Raw genomic sequence first — 18,986 nt, 5'->3', positions numbered from 1 at the left:
CTACCACCAAAAAATATATATATATATATATATATTATTTATTGTAATTAGGCCGCATTTTTTTTTTTTTTTTTACGTAGGTCAAAGCTATATATATCTTGCAAGACAAGAGTATGAGACAACATATTCAAAAATCAATACCCATCGAGGACAAAGAAGCTGAAGTAGAAACTTCAGTTTCTTTTTTATAAAATTGGTTGGCCAAGTTAGTAATTAAAGACCCTTTGCTGTTTAGTTCACACTAGAAGTCTTCCCTGTTTACAAATCATATATGGGGCCTGACTTGTCTGCAATTGTTTGAATTTATTTTGGATGTGGGAATCCCAAGTTTGTACAGCTAAAAAGAGAATAAAATGGGTCTCTTGTGGAACACCAAGGAATAGTATCTATCTCTTTTATGGATTTTTCATGATCTACATAGGAAATTAAAGCCTTCCTTACTGAATTCTGTCATATCATATGTGATCCACATGAACTTTTATAAAGGGACTCTACTTGGAATTTATGGATTACATCTCATTTCAGCCTTTTATTTTCTCTTTTGCTCTTTTTTTTGTTCACATGCCAACTTCTGTAAGAGGTAATTTATCAAATTAAGAAAACAAAAGAAAAAAAAAAAAAGAATTTCGGTAAGAGATTCATGGAGAAGAAAAGGGAAATGATATCGTGAACTCATATGATTTAGAAAATAAAGAATAATCTTCAAGGGGTGTCAAAATCTAACTAGAAGCAGTGGGATTGATCAAAATCAATAAAATAAAATAAAATAAAATCAAAATCGAACCCTTATTGGTGGTTTCATATTAGGGTTTTTGGGGATTGATAGAGACTGAACCGAACCAACCAAAACTAGAAACATAATCAAACACGAAAAAAAAAAATCTTTACTTTCTTCTAATGGATCCGTCTAGGCGTCACTATGCCTAGCAAAGTATAATGCTTCACTATTTGTTATTTGGCAGTACATGGATTAGTGTATCATGTATATGACAGAGGACCCCACATCTCAATGGCCAAGTTTTAATCCAAAGTAAGTAAGAAAGTTGTTCAAACTCAGATCAAATTTCAGAAAAATTACCAAAATGCCATCAAACGGAGATAATTATTAAAACATTTTCTTTTTGTGCTTTTAACTTCTTCCACATTTCATTTAAATTGAAATTGTACCAAGGAGATGCTAGCTTGGTCATCTATAAACGGATTAACCTATGAACTGTCATGTGACAAACATTGAAAGGAAAGAAAACCCTTTTAAAATTATTTTTATGAAAAACCGAAATCTCATTAGACTAATCTAATAATAACCAAATAATAGGAAACGGATAAACACTTGAATCGAAATCAAACTTCAGCTTAACGATTTGCTTTCTATTTAATCCGTTACAAGATTGAAAATCAATTCAACCCAATCAAATCGAGCCAAATTGATCGATTGACCATCCTTATAAATCTTCAAAGATATTATTAGTACATCCATGCTAAGAAAAAAAGATAAATACTTTTAAGGGAAAAGGTTGGATATGTTGTCAGTATACTATATACTAGCACCCACTATGTTTAACTCTAGCTCTCTCTTTCCCTTTTTAAATGATTCCCATATCCTTCCTCAGATGCCCCATCATGTACCCTTATTGATGTTGTCCATTAATTTATGTACCCAACGCACGAGACTCACGCCACTATGGGGTCTGGGGAGGCTCATAAAAAATCTCAAAACATTAATTATTAATCACATATTTTGCAAGGATTCATCAAGTCCTGCTCTTATCAGTTATAACCCCACAGGGTTGGGAGCTTGAGGCAGCTTCAAAGACATGAAGGAGACACTGATAGTAGGAATACATTAATATTGCCAAGATATCTGACGGATCAATCCCCGACCTCATTTAAGACAAAGAATAGGGTGTGCCAACTCATAAGGAGATTCTTCCCACTAGTTCTGATTTTAAAGCACAAACAAACTTAAAACCGGTTTCGTCAGTTCTGCCTGCGTGGGCCAACCATTGCCCGCTTCTAGACCTTCTCTCAGTGGTACCAACCCTAGAAAAAGAAGACAGCACAGATATGTATGAACCTCGTTGAAGTACATGTCTGTTTCAGTCGGGTAGTTCGATGGGATTCGTTGTTCGTACGAACGGGTGAGCATCAAACACCTGTTTCTTCTGTTTTTAAATATATTCTTTTTAATCCATATAATGACAAGAAATAAGACAAATATTGAATGCTATCCATGCAACCAAGTGACAACCAAGTGATCCTACAAATAATGGATCCATCCTTGAAAATAAAGCAGGAGGTGGTGGAATTCAGTTGGGGGTGTCAAAATCCAATCCAAACGGGATGGATTGATTGGGATCAGTGAACTAAATTGAATCAAATAGAACCAATCCCTTAACCGTGGGGGGGGGGTGTTTCAGATTATGGTTTTGGAGGAAGTTCAAAGTGCAACCTGACTCGAGTACTGATCGAAAGATCCAACCGGAATTGGAAACTAAATCGAACCTAAAACCAAATCGATAAAAAAAAAAAATACAATGTTTTTTATACCATAACCAAATAAGAGGAAACTGATATAAACCTAAACCGAATCAGATAAAACCAATCATATAACTCGACAGTTTGGCTCTAAATTAGCCCAACACTAAATTGAAAAATATTAAAATCAATCAAATATGACGTGTTTATAACCTTTCCTTGAACCTTTTTTTTTTTTTTTTTCAATACTTGATATCAATACGAGTCAAAGTATTGATATCGTGTTGAACGCATTGATTTGATTGATATAGTAAAAAACCACCACTAATTGAAGGTGTCACCAAACTCACCACTAGACTCAACTACGAACATGCAGAAATATGTTACGGTCATGAAAGAACTAATCACATAAACCTGCTTGTAAGATGAGGGGACTCAAGATCATATCAACCATAAGCTGATATAAGATCGTAACATACCATCATACTTCCGAATCTAACGTTCAGGGTGGCCTACTTCAGATCAAATAGCCATGCCAAGCGGTAGGTAGTCATTTCTTAAGGACTCTCACTCTGACACCAAGTTGTTCACATAAATTAACTTATAAAGTAAGGAAACTCAAGACCATATCAACCTACATCAATTTCCATCAATTTTCATAAAATACAATTAAAACTAGTATGGGATTGTAACAAAAGAATAGGAATAGATAACTATCACCTAGGAGGCGCCGTCTCCATTCCATTTTCAACTCTCCAAAGGCAGAACAGCGCCTCTACTAATGTTCGTGGCATGCCCTCTCCGGCCCCACCAATCAACTACACCTACTCAATATGCAAGTTGCCAACCGCCCATCCAAAGATGCTCTCCCCTAGCTCCTCTGAGTCCCACGGTCCCACCACTCATTTCATGCCATCTTCTCCTCTTTTCATCTCCTCATCTCCTCATCTCATTGTCATCCAACCTTTTACCCAAAGCAAACCAAATATTCTTTACTAAATACTCTTCCTTTCTTTCCTGAACCAGTTCCGCTCTAATCTCTCTTCATTCCTTCCCAAAAAAACTCATGAGATGACCAGGAAAGAAATCGAAAGCCATAAACACAAAAGCATAATCTTTTCCATACTTCTCTTTATGTTTGAAAAGAAATTAAACTAAGTAATCATTTAAACACAGAGAGGAAAGGAATTGATTCCTTTTCTCTTTCCATCTCCTTCTCCCGTGATTGTTCATAAATGAAATATTTTGAATTAAAAAAAAAAAAAAAAAAAAAAAAAGTAGGGTTTTCTTCCATACCACGATTCTTACAAGAATAACAACCCCAAATCATTAATATTATCACTATTATACCATCGTCATCTCCATCATCAACATCGTATATCTTTTTCTTTTTTTTCTTTTCTTTTTTCTTTCTTCAACAATCAACGTAAGTAGAAAAATAAAAGAAAAGATAAAGAAAACCAATTAAGAAGAAAGCGATTACAGACCCAGACCCTAAATCCAAATTTACAGGACTACAAACTTCAGACTCGATAAGGATAAGCTCATAAAATGAATGAATGGACACACACACCTTCAAGCCCTGAAACACCCAGCAAGAGGAATATAATGATGATGGTTATGGTTGTGGTGGTGGTGGTGCTGATGATGATTGAAGGATTTGTCCCTATCAATGATACCTTGTATGTGCCGAAATTCCTCTACCTGACAGGGAATGGTGATGGTTCCTTTCTGATCGAATCCATACTCTTCTTCAGCTTCCTTAAGCAATTGCATGAACAGAGGATGGTTGATGTACATGACAGGGATGACGAACCTCTGTTGTTCCTCTCCTTGACCTACCATGATCGCAAGGCATCCCTTTGGGATAGCCTTTGGATCCTTCTTCCCGTGATGAAGAGGTAAATGCAGATGAAAGTTTAAAAGGGGTTTATCTCCACTACCCATCTCTGAATCAATCAAGAATACAGTAAAAAACAAGATAAAAAAAACCCTCTTTCTTTCTTTATTAATCGGGAGATCGATTGATCCTAAAATTGAATCCTTAACTACTACAAGAAGAAAAAGATGGAGAAAGGCCAGGGATCAGAGCCAGAAATAGCTAGCTTGAAAAGGTTAAGAGAAGAGTCTATCAAAGATTTAGGAACGTTGGTCATGGTCGGAAGCCTCAAAGATCTAAAACATACGAAGCAGAGGAGGTCGAAAGGAGTTTCAGGGAGAAGGAAAAAAGGATGAAGGAGGGGTCTATTTGTATAAGCAGCAGAAGCTAGCAGCAGAGTAGTTATCGTGTGTGGACTGTGTAGGTAGGGTTTCTTACTTTCTTTTCTTCCTTCCTTCCTCCCTTCCTTCCTTGCTTTATACTCAAAGCGATGGAGCCGGGTCTACAGTCTACGCTCTACCCGACAAAACGTTAGCCTAACGGAACCGTCTTATTATCTTATTTTATTACGGAAGAAAAAATAAACGCCGTAATGGTGGTGATCATAGAATTGTAATTTACGATATTTTTCATTTTTTTGCGGGAGGAACACGTAGAGAGCTTATGGTAGAGGTAATGACATGTGGCATATCGGTTGGGTCCCAAGACTGATGGATTGACCCGAGAAAGAAATGTCGTTTTGGCGGGAAATCATCGTGGAGGCAACCAATAGAAGGTCTTCAACATGTCCATGTAGACATCAGAGTGTCACGTCAGCGTTGTTCCTATGTCTTTTTCGTTTGCCTCCCCTTTTAAACTTCAATTTCTCATATTAAATACTCGTTGATATCTACTTTAATACGATATGGATCATATCCTATAAACCCGTATCAGGTGTAATAGAAACCACTCTATTATTCTATATAGATGTGATAGTATTATATTATAATTAAAATATAAATATATTTGAATTTTAAATAGATGTGTTAGTTAATGGGTCCCTCAGTTATATATTTAAACTCAAATAATATAATAAATAAATAAATATATAAAAAATACCCGACGGTGGGGATAATAAAATTAGGGACCATAATGCCGACCCGGTCATTTTCTTTGTTGCAATATCCAGATGTGATCTTCCATCCAAATTACAAGGGGAAGAGAACGGAAAAATATCAGAAAATCCGGCGGGAAAGTGGCAGATTTTAACGTGAAGGCAAATGAGGAAGGATGTGAGGCTGTGTGAGCTAGCTGTCAAACAGATGGAGCACCCCTTGTTCCTAAATATGTGTCATGGATAGCGCCTGTTATACTTACCTTTAGGGTCTACCTTCCCAAATTTCTCTCATCTCAAACCGGCCAAAATCAAAATCAAATTTATAATTCTATAGGACAGCTATTTTTGGTGTGGCAAAATCTAAGGGTATTAATATAAAAAAAAATTATTTAGTATTGGTTTTTTTTTTTTTTTTTTGTCAAGATACAATGTGTATAAATCAAAATGAAATAATTTTCATAATCTTAAAATAGAAATCGAATCAGTTTGGCTTTATACAATTTTATTTGGTTTATATACAGTATTGGTAATTTGATTCATTTTTTTATTTAAGTGGAAAGAACATGTTGAAACAAATAAATTTGAAAGGTAAAAATATAATTTCGTGAAGATACAATCTCATGATGTCAAATCTAGAATCTTTCAATCGTTTAAAGATTTCTATGGTAGTTAATTTCACACAACTCAACAAAGGAACTTGATTGTAAGGATTAATATTTAGTTTCGGCTGTATTTATATGGTTACACTTTATTCAGTTTGGTTTAAATACATAGCTTTAATACCAATATCAAAATCCATACACCCTTAGCAAAATTATTTAGGAAAATGTTCTTTGAGCTGCTAGGGCAGATTATATTAGTATCTCTGTGTTTATATTTCTTATCTTCATATGAAATGACCTCCATGCCTCCCATGTATAAATATCATTAATATCACACCTCATTGGCATGCTTCTCTATGTTGTTTGCTCGGATAATGTTCTCCCATTTATTTATTAAGACTTTTTATTTAAAGGGTTTTTCCTAAATCAAAACGTTTATTACCATGTATGTGTTTCTTGAGCTTTACAACCTATGCATCTTTCACAAAAGAAAATTTTAAATGTAGAAATCTTTACATATCTATTTCAAATGTCAACAATTGTTAATGTGGAAAGTCATATAATATACGGATTTTGAATGTTCTCTTTAGGAGATGATTTATTTGGTATTTATTGTAGACTCTATTTAGGGTAATTTGGATTTTTTTTTTTCTTGAAGAATATTAGGTTGCCATTTAAAATTCAAAATAATGAAACCCGAATCCATTTCACAACTTTTGAGTGGCTATTCTGGAAATTATTTTAAAATGATCGTTCTAACAACTGGATATTGGGGTGTTCCTGAGACAGGTAATATGTCAAATTTGATTGTCCAACTCACTAATATAGGTTACCATATGTGGTGTTCTTGTTGCATTTTTCTTTTATCAATAATATAATTTTTTTTAACAAGAGTCGACTATATCCATTGGATTTATAAAGCATTATATTGATTTTCTACCCAAAAAAAAAAAATAAAAAAAATAAAGCATTACATTGATGTTTGGCAGAATTAGATCGCACCGAAAGTAGCCCATGATTGAGTACCTTCCAAGTGGAAAATATGTTGACTTGAAAGAGTAACAAGACAATTCCAACTTTTGGATGTTTAGAAAAAATATAATTTTTTTTCTAAGCATATATTTTTTTCTTTTTTTTTTTATAAGTTCACAATTTAATTGTAACAATTTCTATTTGTTGGAGTTCAGCTTATTAAAGCTTTCATCTTAAAATCAATTGGGCTTTTTTTTTTTTTTTTAAGCATATAATCCTATGTATGTCCACGCCACATGTTAATTATTAGAGGACAAGCCGAGATCAACTCCTTGTATGTGTAGAACAACGACTCTTCATGACTTCATATATGAGATCCTCTCAAAAGCATACTCCCTTCAACACACATCGAATATTTGGGAGGCACTTGCAATGCATGTCCTGATACTGCCAGCCATCTCATATGCATAGGAGAAGCTGGTGCACATGAGAGGATCCAAGTGATGTGATTTTGTGATGATATGTATTTTTTTTTTTTTTTCGTAAGAAAAACCTTCACATATGGAGAGGTGATCTGGACTGATGGAGCCTAAAGGGCATGCATGCATTGTTGTTCTGGGTGAGGGTGTGCCAAGGCCGGTCGTTTCTAATAACTAACATTAGCTTGGCATCCGGTAGTACTCTTGGTGCCTAATAGTTTGGTCCTGCCGTGTAAGAGATAGATTTCTTTGTTGGAAAAATGTATTTATAACAATGAAGTTACTTAAACAACTCTTCTAGGAAAATTATAATGCACACCTTCATAGAAAACACAAGAATGTAGTGGCAAACTTCTTGGGGGAAAGATGTCAGCTTGGATTTCCTCTTCTGTTTTAAAGAAAAGGCGATAATTGTTGGACCAGCCGAAAACAAACTAGAGGTTGGACTTTGGACCCGTGACATCTGGAATCGGTGTATATACATCTGGAATCGGTGTATATATATATATATATATATATATATATATATATGTGGAGAAAGGAGCTCACAAATTCTTGTGAGCTGTGACTTGTGAATGGAGAAGTGAAAAGGGTTACCTTATGATTAGGTTCTGATAATCATGTCTCTATCGTAACATGTTGGTCTGTTTAAATTTTGAACATAGGTTTTCCTTTGAAGCAAGGGGGTCAGATTAAATTTGTTAATCAGTTCGATTTTGGTTTAAATGGTGCAGATTGGTTCGGTTCACATTTATTTGACTAAAATCATAATCGCACCATTTACTAAAAGGTTTCACTTTCTGAAATCGTGACCGTTTAATAAATGATTTTGATTTCCACGATTTCTAAATGGTATCGATTTCACAGTTTTAAACGGTTTCGATTTCAGTTTTGGATTATTCCATTCGGTTTGTAAAACTGTTCACTATCAATTTGTTATAATTTGCAACCATCTCTAAACTGAAGAACATAAGCTTATCCAAAAATAATTGGCAACCACAACTAAGAGATTCTATATTGATGATGGTATGTCTTAATATGATAATCTTGTGCTATTTCTTTACATGGTCATTCTCCAATGTCACTCGATTTATAACCCAGGATCCTTTTCATCTCCCTGAGTATTCCCTTATAAACCCATAAACCCAAGTTCCTAATTCTCAAGGCCGTGCAAATGAAAGAGATGAATGAATCATCATATCCTTAGATTAGAGTATGGGAAGAAGAAGAAAGAAGATGGGAAGAATTGAATGAAGACTGTTTGGTTATTTTGTAACTAATAGATTAATCGTACATACCTGATTGAGAAAACTAGGGTTCAAACCATGAAACGGGAAGTAGGGAACATGAGACATCTCAAATCCATTTCATTCCAATCGCTTGCTTAGGGTTATATTTTTAGAAGTGATATACTGATTCTGCCCCTGCTTTATTTAATTGTTATACGGATTAATCGGATCGGTTTAAACGATTTCAATTTGATTTGAAACCAACAGGTTTTACGGTTAAAACCAACCCAACCCGTTTAGTTAATCGACCTGAAACTTGAAACCATAACCGCACGATTTACTAAACGGTTTTGCGGTTTCGATGTAAACGGATCGATTCAATTTCGGTTACAAATTCACATCCTTAAGTAAGATAGCGACGTAGCATATATTTACTTTTTCCATATCCTAACGATAATCAAAGCCTTGTGCATTGGGTGGTTTTATTTTTGTTTTTAATCATGGTTCTAATTATTGGTATCGGATCACCTAGATCAGTTTTGCATGTTTTTTATGTCGATACTGTATTGATTGAACGATACGAATTACACGTAAAAATGTCCAAAACCTGTTTTTTTTTTTTTTATAAGAAAAAGCTTAGATATTTCTATTTGATATAGGAGATCTGTTATTAATCCATGTCGATTCCATATAGGATGGGTGCACTAAAAGCATGCTAATAGTATCAGAAGCTCCATGGTCTTCTTTCCATTCCAATAGTTTGATCTAGGTTTTTATCGGTTTCTTCTTATTGGGTTATTACTGGTCCCATACTGAGTCAAGGAATAGATGACCAACTGGGTCAGAATAAGTTTGATAGCATTGATTAATCGAAGGGAATAGATTTCGCCATTTAGAGCATTTCAATTCGGTTTCGATATTACGTATAAGTATTTTTAAATTATTTATTTCAATTTTGGATTTCATACAAGCTTCCTATCGGTTAAGTTCCAGATTTGATTAAATTTAATACGGTTTTGTTGGGCCAGTTCTAAACGGTTCAACCGATTCGAATTGGATTTTGACAACCCTAGACTCATACATACATACATAACCCACAAGAGCACGTTGGGTTGGGTATCGTGTGCGAAACAGGCGTAAGTGGATGATATATATATTTATATATATAAGCTCTCGAGAAGGCTCAAAGAGACACATAAGAAAAAGCTTGGAGCCTTCAACCAGTCTTTCCGTTTAGATTCACTAACATAATAAAAATGGGAGGATGGTTGTAGAAGTGTGGAAAGAAAACGCAGAAGAAAGATTTTAATGGAAACTGAGACACCTTAATCATATGCTGAGAATATGCAAAGTCAAGTATGATGTGGGAACCCTATAAGCCATACAAAGTGGTTTGTTTTCAACTTTCAACTTCGAATAATTTTGAATTTTTGTTCAGGGGAAGCAGCTCTCGCTTCTAGACAAAGCAAAGGTGGATCCACCTGACCTTTGAGGAAGGAGGGGCCGTTGTAATACTTTTTTCAATGTTTTTAATTAAAGGGGATGGATGACTCTCTTCCTTGATGTTGTCCTTTGCCCTTAATCATTTTTTATTAATTAAATTTATTCTCTTATATTAAATTCATGATGATGATTGTCTTAGAGAGTTAGGTTTACTTTAATCTAATTTTAAATATATTATTAGAAAAAAAAAATCCTTGATGCCCGTTGTAGAAATTATTTTACACACTTTACCATGTGAAGGTCAATGTAGGTCTTTTAAGCGTGGGATGCAGAGATCATAGTGTGGAATAATTAAGTGTCAATTTCTACGTTAAAATCGTCTGCAGTGAAGCGACGGGGTGTATTGAGCATTCAACGGTTAGGGGCCTAGTCAGACCCTCTTAGCCGTTGGATGCTCATTGCACCTCACTGCTTGCTGTAGAGAATTTGGACTCTCAATTTCTGGAGTCTAATTCAATCAAATACCCTTGAGTGTAATGACTGGTATCCATGCTTATGGTACACCAACAACTATTTTCCATTCTCTCGTACCCTTGATTTTCAAAGCAATTTTTTACCACTTGGAAAACTTCAAAAGAGATGAAACTCGATATATGAATAGGGGACCTAGTCTTCTACCTTCCCACAAAATTTGATCTCCATTTGATAGGTCACATAGTAGTTGTTGGCATTTAAAATTAACCTGCACCTAGGAAAAGTCTCAATCATGGGTGCGTAGGAATCATGCTCTAATATGACTATTATATGGGAGGGGGATATATAGCTATCAGGCTACGTGGCCACAGCATAGACATGAGTCTCCCAATAAGGGTGCATTTTTTCATTTCATGGGGTGGAGTAGTCATTTTATTATTCGTGTGTTTAGACACAAGTGCCACACAACCTGGCAGCTTTCATTTTCAATTGTTATAATATCTCACTACTATGAAAGAAAAATGATTTTTTTTTTTCCAATTCATACTCTGATGGAATGAAGCGAAAATATATTTATCATGCCCGTTTCATGTTAATTTGTTACCATCGTACTACCACTTTTTAGTCATACGGATTGGTGATTTGGGAAGTTAGCCATTAGATAGTGGGGGAATTTTAAATGCCACACCGGTACCTACATGCCTCTTGCAAGAATCTATTTTACATGCTCACTTTAAATGCCAAATGAGAATTTTAAATGCCACACCGGTACCTACATGCCTATTGCAAGAATCTATCCTACATGCTCACTTTAAATGCCAATACCTGTTACTATACAATTCATATCGATCCAAATTTTGACGAGTTACAAGTAGATTGTTTTGTGTGTGTGTGTGTATTTTTTTGGGGGGTGGGGAGGTAAATTTTATGTCCCTGCTTACACGTGAAGTTTCTATCATATTATAAGTTCTATATAATAAACAAAGTTTTGAAATTCTTCGGCTATTAGTATTTTATTTTTTTTAGAGTGCATTTTAATGATTAGAGTGCCATAAACATGCTCGGGCATATATTATGATGCATGTTCATACACCAAAGTGAATTCGATGTAATTAAGCTTTAAAATTTAATTCAAACTATGATTTTCCAATCCAATGGTTGAAAGAGCCACATTAACTATCCAACATCGATGTAGAAATAAATTCTACTACAAACATGTAGAAACCATTTTACTCTAAAGCCATAATAGTGGGGAACAAAATGTATGAAATCTTTTACGTACTCCAAAAAGAAGAAGAAGAAGAAGAATATGGCAAAGTAAAAGGTAGTGGGTGTGAAGTTCCTCCACTAAATTAAGAATAGTAGTTGTGGGAGCAGATGTTCCTTGGAAGCCATCATAATCCACTTCCCCAAACAAACAAATCAACAAAATGATAGCTTCTACAATGCGTTTGTTTCCCAATATTGATCCTCTATCATTGATTTGATTTTTTTGTTTTATTTTGAGAAAAGAAGAATTATATTAAATCTGTAAGAAAAGAAAGCAGAAACAAAATGAAGGAGGCCAACGACAATGGTCTCTGCTATATATACTCCCAAAAGGTCAAAAAACCACTATTTCAAGTTCACCCGAGCGTATCCATAACCTTTGATATTCCTGACTATACATACTTCAGTATAAGAGGGCACAGGGCACAGGGAACAAGGATTTAGTTCATGGTATAGGTATCAGTTTCGACTGATATTAATATGATATCGATTTAGGATCAACTTTATCAGTTTGGATCAGTCAATATTATTCTTATTTTTCATAAAAATATTAGGTATTTGATGAATTTACCACTGATACCGATATAATATTTAATTTTGGATCGACTAGGTATCGGATTTGGTCTCAGCCGATACTGGTATGGGTGATCCGATACTAATACCTAAAACCATGGCATGGAATCAAAAGTTGTTTTTTTTTTTTTTTGTTGCAAAAGAGGAATCCTTTATCCTGCCTGGTTTTACTGTTTAGACTAAGGGTAAACTCCGATTACATGCAACCCACTTAATGCAACAGAGTAGTCGTGGGGAGACTCAAGCTAGAAACGTCTATTAACCATCAAAAGTATACTCGTCACAACTAATGAATGTTCTCTCCATTTCACAAATTTTCCCAAAGCTACTACTTTGTAGAACTACCATCTCTCCCTTTTAGTGGTTTTTTGTTTTGAAAGTTTGAGGAAAACGGGTTTGATCACTTGGTTTGTATTTGACATGTATTCTTGTATTCTAGAAATGCATTTCAAGGCAATAATATATTATAAGTTGCTAAAAAGAGTCTTACAATGCAAATAATTTTTTTTTAAACATCTTAGAATGTATTATTGACCTAAAATGTATTCCAAGAATACATTTCAAGTCGATTATATATTATGCAATTTTGAGGCCTCACATGCACTTTGTTCTCTCGATGTGAATTTAAGTGTTGATATCATAACGACTGTAACAAAGGCTGCATATTAGTATCGGCAATGATTAATATTAATATGGTAAAATGTGATTTTTTCTTAACGTAAGAAAATGGTATTTTGTACTGTAATCATCTCAATACAAACTAATACATCGATCCGTATCAATATCGATATCAATATCAACAGTGATCGATACCGTGAACTAAAACTATGCTTGGGAAGCTTAATATCTTCAAGTTTTCCTAAAATTTATGTAAACATTATACACATGAAAAATCGTATTTTTTATTTGAAAATCAACCTAGTTTGAGAATTGACCAAACTGTCACATAACGGTTATATTGAGCATCTTAAAAAGCCTTCTGGTGCGTGGGATGCCATCACCCGTCCTTGAGGTTAAATATCAAAGCAAGAGAAAATTAGAAAGGGTGAAGAATATGAAATACCCCCTATAACTTTAGAGCTTAACTGTTCATATCTTCATGACATTAGTGTCTTGACAATCCAATGCTTAAGGTGCAGTCTTGTAATAGCCTCTTTTAGAAAAAATTGACTGTTGTTAAGAACTGTCCCTAATTAGTTTTATTCTTTTCTGTGATTTGGTTGGTTAGTGTGTTCAATGTCAAAGTTTTTCTAAGCAAGTGGCATAGAGTGCACCAATGGAGGTATGACAAAATGATATATAAATTGAAGGTTAAATAGGTCATAATTTGAGGAGAGAAAGACATATATATGTTTATGTACCCTACGATAGCAGCTCAGAGAGCCTTTTCTTTTCATTAAATGTGTTCCTTTGTATTACTGTCACCGTTTCAATCACTTTTATCTTTTATGTTGCCAGAAACCCAATCGCGCAGCAGAAGAGATCGGATGGATCTCTTGCTTTTGAAATCACTGTACAAAAATTAATCACATGGGAATGAAATGGTTACCTTAGAACCGCAATTAAATTATTCCTCTAGATAATAGTTCTTCCACACTTGAGAACTGAGGATGATCTCAATATTTTGAAACTATGATCACGTTCAATTGAAGAAAACAATCCACCATTAAAGTTTTATTCTTCACACACATTCACTCACAATGGAGAGAAGAAAGGGAGAGAAAAAAATGGGAGATAAGAGAGGAAGTTCTAAAAAACTATATCTCTTTCTCCCTTGCGTCTTATATAACAAAACTTGCTTTAGGGTTTTCTTTTTTGGTCAAATCTTTGCTTCCTAAACAAAGAAAGCCAAATCCTAGTGGTAGAGAACAGTTTCAAAATTGAACAGCTACTTTGCTTCTAAAGTGGAAAGAGGTAGAATTTAAAAGGAATTGTTATCTTTGTTATTATGGGTGATAAATATATTCAAATTATATTTTATCCATTACCATAAATAAAAAGATAATTAACCATTTAATATTCTCAAATCTTGTCATGCAATATTAACTCTTTAATTTGCACATAAGACCTTCCACTTTTTCAATATCACATGATGAATTATAGGGCATGTAATTTAATGACGCCTAATCCAAACTCATGTACATGTCTATTTCAGAGATTCTATGAACATGATCAGACATTGAAAAAATATTTCAAATAAAATTTAATAAATAAAATATTATTGTTTATATTAAAAATAATTTTGTAAATAATTTACAAAAATGACACTGGTTTTAGATTTTTGTCCGATCAAGTACAGACATTCTCTCTCCTCGATATTTCCCAATTAAGTGTAGTGGATCCATGTTGACGATCTTTTATTAATAATGTGGGACCACGTGTATAGCATACTGATATATAGTCTGTTGGACTTCAACCATTGGTTTACCAAAACACGTGATACAACACTGCAACAAATAGGATCTCTCAGGTCAAAGGTTAAGTGATGGGTATGAATCTCGTCATCACACAACTGGCAGTAATACATGCGAGATTCTTACTAGATTATTTTTTATACACACAAAGTATGTGTACTTACATTTATGTACCGGAATCACATCTCTGGTGACATACAATGTAATGACCATGTGAACAGAATGTCCGGTCCTATCTCTAACCGAGAACAATTTTAGGTGAAAACCCATGGAACAACTTACTAGCCCAATAAATAAATGACATGCATAAATGAAATTAAACAATCTTATTAATAAACCGGGGTTGATGGCCATATATATCCAACACGTTACAATTTCTTAGGAGTAAAAAACACCATATAAAATATGGTTGAGAGATGGAAGAGCCACTTGCTACATATAAAAACTAGGAATGGGATATGACTCGGTCTCTATATTGATTCTTTTTTTTTTTTTTTTTTTTTTAACTAACGATGGGTATCCAACTCTTCGGCCTGACTAGTCCCATGGGTCCATACTGACCTCACAACTGGGTGGACTAGGTCATACCGGGATTGAATGATTCTATTTCAATCGTCCTAGAATTAGTCTAAACAGACTCTCCTAGACTTGGTCAGACTAAATATATATAGAATCAAGGTTAATCAGAATCGACCCAATCGAGTCTCTAATCGGGCGATTTCATTCCTAGTATGAAGAAAAATATTTACATTTCCCTCATGATCAAACATTAAAAATGATTTTTCTTGTAAAATATAAATTTCACTTTCCAGAGAAGTATTAGCTACGAAACCTGATACTACCATGAACACGATTATGGTAGTGTTCGAGTAGCGGCATTTTCCTCACCTTCTAAGTCCAAGGAATGTAAGGTGCAGGGTCTTTACCCTTATCCTTCTAAGTAGGTATGGATGTTGAATGGGCTCTGATAATGTTTGGGCCACAAGTTATGGTCTTGTTGATATCGCTATTTTTTAATGGGCTGTCTGGGCACTAGCCCATAGGCTTACTCATCGTGTAATGTTCACTGGGCCAGGCTTGATGCAATGGGCCATTCGATTTTATGATGAATAGGAGGACAATATGTCACCCTTTATATCCACGGTTGAATTTATGATATTGCTTGTTGAACCTTGTGAATTGCATGAAAGTAGGATATTCCAAATTTAGGGATCAAAGAGTTTCATAAAAAGTTTTTGGTGGAAAAAAAATGGGAGTAAGAAATCTTGATCTCTCTCAATTCGAAGATCCAATATTTGAGTTGATGTCCTTTCATTGATTCCTCTTAAACTTTTCATTTTATTCAATGATATGGCCTATTTTTTATTATATTTTTTGTCTTTATATTTTAACTATTTATTAACATTTTTTATTTACAAAAGATGTGGTGAAAATGAGAAAATTAAAAATATATGAAGAAAAATGGTACTACAAAATGATTGTATTATTTAGATAAATATTTGAAGGGAAGGGGATATAACATTACCTACTTGCGCTGAGATCTTACACTCAAAGCCAATACTAGAGAGCGAAATGGCATATTTAATGTGGAGAAAAAAAAAGAATTCACATATTTAATTAAGAAAAAGAGAGAAGAGACTGGGAAGGAAGTTACTTGGAAGGTGTAATTCCTTTCCCCATATTAGAAATAATATATGGGTCATGGGTTTAGGTCCATGGGTCATGTTGGATCATGAATCGTATTAAATTGAGAATGATAATAAATGATTTTTAAATTTCTAACCTAGAACATAACAGATACATAAATCAAAAAACCAAGGTATGCATTTTTGAGGTACAATATATGAATAACATATTTTTATCCAAAAATAAAATAAAATATATGAATAATGTATTTCTACCAAAAAAAATATGAATGACAGATGTTAATATTAAAAATTAATTATATTAAACTCGTTTTTCTAGCATATAATGTTGGAAGCATATATTGTTGTCATTATATCCTAGCTTTGCCATAATCATATCACAACATTGTTATCACTTTAGGTAAAACATATAATATTAGAGAAGAGAAGAGAAGAGAAGAGAAAGCAAGAGGAAATTCTGTTTGGGCATGTAGATTTACTCACTATGAAGTAAATTGTACAAGAGAAGAATTCCAATCATATTGATCAAGCATGCCAATTGAAATTCAAGAGAAGGGAAAAGGTTCCTAGGCCACAGGAAAGAGTATACTTAGCATCTCACTGTATCTCTTTCTCAACATATTTACCCTAAAATATGACACCATTCCATTCCGTATAATTGGTGCATCATCTTAGTTGCTTGCGTAGAGAACCCTGTCTCTACTTACTTACTTAAAAAAGTAAAAAGAAAAAAACCAAAAAACAAAATAAAACAAAACAAAACAAAACACAAAACACAAAACCCTTCCCACCTCTCTCTCTCATGTGAAAAAAAAAATTTCCCTTTTTTTTTTCTTTTTCTTTTTCTGTATTTTTTGGGGTTTTAGAATTACTAAAATGATCTCTGAATCAGTCAAAATCTCCTCCTCCTCCTCCCTTTTCTTTCCATTTCTCTCCTTCCCCTGTTAAGCCAATGCCCCCGGTTTCTACGTCAGCAGACAGAGTAAGGCGGTCGTCGTTGACGTCGCGTTTGTTCCACGGGCAAGCCTCACCGGATAAAGCGAGGGCGTCCCTGATTGGTTTGATGACAAGGATGCCCACACCCACCACGGCGCAACATAGCACGCTGAAGAAGATGAACAACGCAAGCCCATGGAAGACCGGGTCATCTGGGCTCCAGAGCACGGAGACGCAGAGGAAGATGATCTGAATGGGCAGCCCCAGCAGCACCGCCGACGAGAGCACGTAGATGCGTGTCCTCAAGCCCCTGTTGATGACGAGGGAGATCACCCGCCAACTGGAGAGCAAGAAGGAGAAGGCGTACACAAGCCCGAATGCGCCGAAGGAGATGGAACTTAAGAGAGGGTAAGCGCAGACGACGTTGTTGCTGCCGGCGCCGTCGGGGACGAGGATAAAGCTGCGGTTGAGGGTCTCGGTGAGCCTGGTGGTGGGGAAGAAGACGAATAAGATCTGGAAGAGGAAAATGGGAAGGCAGCAGGCGGAGACGACGGAGAGGGTGGTGGCGATTGTGTCGGAGGGTTTTATCTTCCTGACGGAGACGTTAACAAGAAAGAGGAGGGTGGCGAGGAATCCGGGCTCAAAGACGCCGAGGGAGAGGACGACATGGATCTTGCAGAGGAAGGCTTGCTGGGTCAGGGTGAGAAGACGAGGGAAGAAGTGTAAGCGGCGGAGGAGTAGGAAAGGGAGGCGGAGTGCCTCAGTGATTGTCCAGAGGGCGACGAAGAAGACCAGAAGGGTTCGAACGGCCCAGAAGGAATTGAAGTCCTTGAGGTGGCTGGAGTTTCGGGTCTTGATGCGGAAGTGAAAGATGGTGGCGAGGGAGAAGAAGGAGAAGAACAGGAAGGCGAAGATGAGGTGTACGGTGGTGAGATCGAAGACCAAGTTGAGTATTGATGATGTTGGGACCATGGTGATCCGTATTGAGGATCACAATGGTCCGATGAGCTTCTCGTTCTGCTTCCAGGAGACGACGACCAAAGCAAAGAAGAAGAATCAAGCTTCATTGATCGTTGTTGACATGTTGAGGTGTAGAGTCGCATTGGCGGGAAGGAGGGAGAGAGGGAGGAGGAGGAGGTGGTGAAGGCAAAGGAGGGAAGAGTGGAGAAGGAAGAGAGAGAGAGAGAGAGAGGGAGAGAGAGAGAGAGTGGGGGAGGGAAAGAATGAAGAGTGCTATTGCCAACTTTCCCAACCGATGGGAGTAGGGGAGGGGAAGGGCATAAACATTAAACCAGGCTGGTTTACAGCTGCGAGACAGACCAAATACTGTAGTTGGCTGCGGTTAGAGAGGAGAGACCGTCTTACTCTTATAAATTAAACCCCCTATTTTACTGGGATTGTACGGTTGGCGCTTATCACATCTTGGACTCACAGTTTTTATTTTTTTGGGTACTCTATAAGTGGAGAAGGTAACGGCCAGGGGGTATTGATTTGAATTC

At 35.6% G+C, this 18,986-nt stretch overlaps 2 protein-coding genes across 2 annotated transcripts; both read right to left on the bottom strand.

Moving 5' to 3' along the window:
* Nucleotides 1–3,779: 3,779 nt before the first annotated feature.
* LOC122081417 (auxin-responsive protein SAUR32-like) lies at nt 3,780–4,872 on the bottom strand. The gene has a single exon (XM_042648538.1). The coding sequence runs from the start codon at nt 4,420–4,422 to the stop codon at nt 4,051–4,053; it is 372 nt and encodes a 123-aa protein (XP_042504472.1). The 5' UTR covers nt 4,423–4,872; the 3' UTR covers nt 3,780–4,050.
* A 12,567-nt stretch (nt 4,873–17,439) lies between these two features.
* LOC122082293 lies at nt 17,440–18,459 on the bottom strand. Its single transcript, XM_042649752.1, has one exon. It carries the CDS (start codon nt 18,457–18,459, stop codon nt 17,440–17,442), a length of 1,020 nt encoding a protein of 339 aa, XP_042505686.1.
* Between the last annotated feature and the right edge of the window lie 527 nt (nt 18,460–18,986).

This window comes from Macadamia integrifolia, chromosome 6, assembly GCF_013358625.1.
Source record: "Macadamia integrifolia cultivar HAES 741 chromosome 6, SCU_Mint_v3, whole genome shotgun sequence".
NCBI lineage: Eukaryota > Viridiplantae > Streptophyta > Magnoliopsida > Proteales > Proteaceae > Macadamia > Macadamia integrifolia.
Note: the sequence above shows the minus strand (reverse complement) of the source record. Positions and strands in the feature narration are given on the sequence as shown.